The sequence below is a fragment of the Equus przewalskii genome, chromosome 1 (assembly GCF_037783145.1).
Source record: "Equus przewalskii isolate Varuska chromosome 1, EquPr2, whole genome shotgun sequence".
NCBI classification, from domain to species: Eukaryota; Metazoa; Chordata; class Mammalia; order Perissodactyla; family Equidae; genus Equus; species Equus przewalskii.
Window position 1 is genome coordinate 156,405,297 of NC_091831.1, and position 2,670 is coordinate 156,407,966.

The 2,670-nt window shown below is 39.1% G+C and overlaps 1 protein-coding gene across 1 annotated transcript; it reads right to left on the minus strand.

The window, feature by feature from the left end:
• Nucleotides 1–415: 415 nt before the first annotated feature.
• LOC103561508 (olfactory receptor 4N4C) lies at nucleotides 416–1,354 on the minus strand. Its single transcript, XM_008536157.2, has one exon. The coding sequence runs from the start codon at nucleotides 1,340–1,342 to the stop codon at nucleotides 416–418; it is 927 nt and encodes a 308-aa protein (XP_008534379.1). The 5' UTR covers nucleotides 1,343–1,354.
• Nucleotides 1,355–2,670: the final 1,316 nt, after the last annotated feature.

The window sequence follows — 2,670 nt, forward strand, 5'->3', positions numbered from 1 at the left end:
TGCCTTATTGATCTCTGCCCAGAATCTTGATGATGTTGTTCTAAACTATAGAAGAAACAATTATGGATGAGTTACTCTCTGGCTTAAAATGTTAAGAGGAATTCTTACCTCAATTAGAATAGAATAAAACTTCTTATCTCAGCATGAAAGACCTAGTAATTTGACCCTTACTGTCACATATAATTTAACCCCTAGATCTTTCGCACTTACTCATTATACTTGAACAGCTCTGCTGTTTCTTTTTATATTCTTTAAATATACCAAGTTTATTCTCTTGTTACTCAGAACTCTCCCCCATTGCCTACAATAGTACCTGACAAAAGGGAGGGAAGCATTAAATGAAAAACAATATGTGTTGAATAAATGAATGATTCACAGCTGGAATTCCCCCTTCTTGACATATTATAAAATCCATTCAGCAGACCACATGCTGACTCAATAGCCTCCTCATGGAAGATTTCACTTCTTGGTTGCGAAGGGTATAAATCACAGGATTCATCAACGGAAAGATCACTGTGTGGAAAAAGGAAACCACCTTGTCAGCTGGTAAGGCCTGGAAGGGGCGAGTGTAGATGAAGATGGCAGGTCCAAACATGAGAAGTATAATAATGACATGAGTGGTACAGGTGGACATGGCCTTGTTCTTCCCTTCAGAAGCAGACCCACGTACATGGCAGAGTATGACCACGTAGGAGGACAAAAGCCCCAGGAAGCACAGGAGTGTTAGCAGGCCGCTGTTGAAGACCATCAGGAGCTCCACCACAAAAGTGTCTGTGCAAGCCAGCTTGATGATCTGAGGCACATCACAGAAGAAATTATCCAGTTGGTTTGGGCCACAGAAGGGCAAGCGGAGGATGAAGGCCACCTGGATAATGGAGTGGACAAAGCCTCCAAGCCACAGAGCCAATATCAAGGCATAGCAGGCTCTAGGGTTCATGACAGTGGAATAGTGTAAAGGCCGACAGATGGCCATGTAGCGGTCAAAGGCCATCACAGCAAGGAGTAATCCCTCTCCTCCTCCAAGGAAGTGCAAGAAAAAGAGCTGAGTGATGCAGCCTCTGTAGGAGATTGCTTTCTTTTCAGAGAGGAAGTCCACCAGCATCCTGGGAGCCACAATGAAGGAGTAGGATGCATCCAGGAAGGCCAAGTTGCCCAGAAAGAAGTAGAGGGGGGCTGTGAGGCCAGGGTCTAATCTGATGGTGAGGATGATGAGGAAATTTCCAGGGAGGATGATGAGGTAGAAAATTAAGATCAGCACAAAGACCATGAATTGAATATTTTGAGACTGGGCCAGACCAAGAAGGATGAATTCTGTCACTACTGTGCTGTTTTCTATCTCCATCTCCTCTGCCTATGAAACATCAAGCAGTAGAGATTTTGTTTCCATCTCTTCCATCTAGATCATAGTTCTTCTCAAACTGAAAGCAGAGTTTGCCACATGTATGTTATGCCATCACTTTCCCGCTGTCTAAGAAATCTTTACCCTTTATTCTTCTACCTTCCTATCTGTCAACACTGGTCTTGGAGCCACACTCTTCTCCTGCCTCAGTCCTGTGCTTCTACTTAACTGTTTTCTCATGTGGCACTCTGGAATGTCCCTGCCCTGGATTTGTTTATGATATGCAAGAGGCATATGAAAATTTTCTGATTCAGAAAAAACTTAACCACAGTTATCAAGTTCTTCAGGTTTTTATTTGAAAGGGGGTGATGTAGGGATTAACAGCAAAGAGAAATGACAGGTCCCTTTAAGATGATAGAAATGTTCCATATCTTGGATGTAATGGTTACAAGTGTCCATTTATTTGTCAAAATGTATTGGACCATTAAACTGCATAGAAATTGGTACATTTACTATATGTAAATTATGCCTTAGAAATGCTGACCTAAAAAGTTAAAAAAAAAGGCTGTGTTTACTTAAAATATTTCCTTTTTCTCTATACAATATCAACCCATCAACCTGATATAAATAAAAAGAATCCTGGCCATTCTGGAGAAATTAAGATCTGCTGCTTATGGGTACAATGGTCTCCAAATTGGGAATGTGCTCACTCAATGGACATTATAATTTATTGGTATGAAAACAATACTGGTACAATTCCTACACATATATTATTATATTCCATTCCTTGAAATTCTATTTTTGAAAGTTTCATAGTTTCTATAGAATCATGGTATAACTTAGTATAAGATATACAAACAAAATATATGTTTCTTGTGCATGCTCAAAATGGTTTATTTGCCGATGAAAAATTTAAAAAGCTTGAAGAGTCGAACTAGAGCAAAATACTACAGTGTGATATAAAACTATATTTTGCAGGCTTTCAACTACATGGCAAATTTCTTTTTAAATAGTGCTGTGGAATATGGACTGCAGAGAGGAGGGAAAGAAGGACCCACTAAGGTTAACTGTAAGGGGAAACAGAAAAAAGAGAAGAGAGAGAAAGAAGGAAGAGGAAAACAATAAAGTCCCAAATCAAGAAACCAAAGGAAATACTTACAGTGAAACATCTATTCAAAACATCAAAATGTCTGCTTTTTGTATATCTCAACCCAAACAGATTAATTAATAACAGATGTCTCCATGTATAGTCAAAATTAGGAATTATGAAAGAGGTCCTTTATATCACAAACATATGTTTGTACAAATGTGTGCATGCATACACATACCAA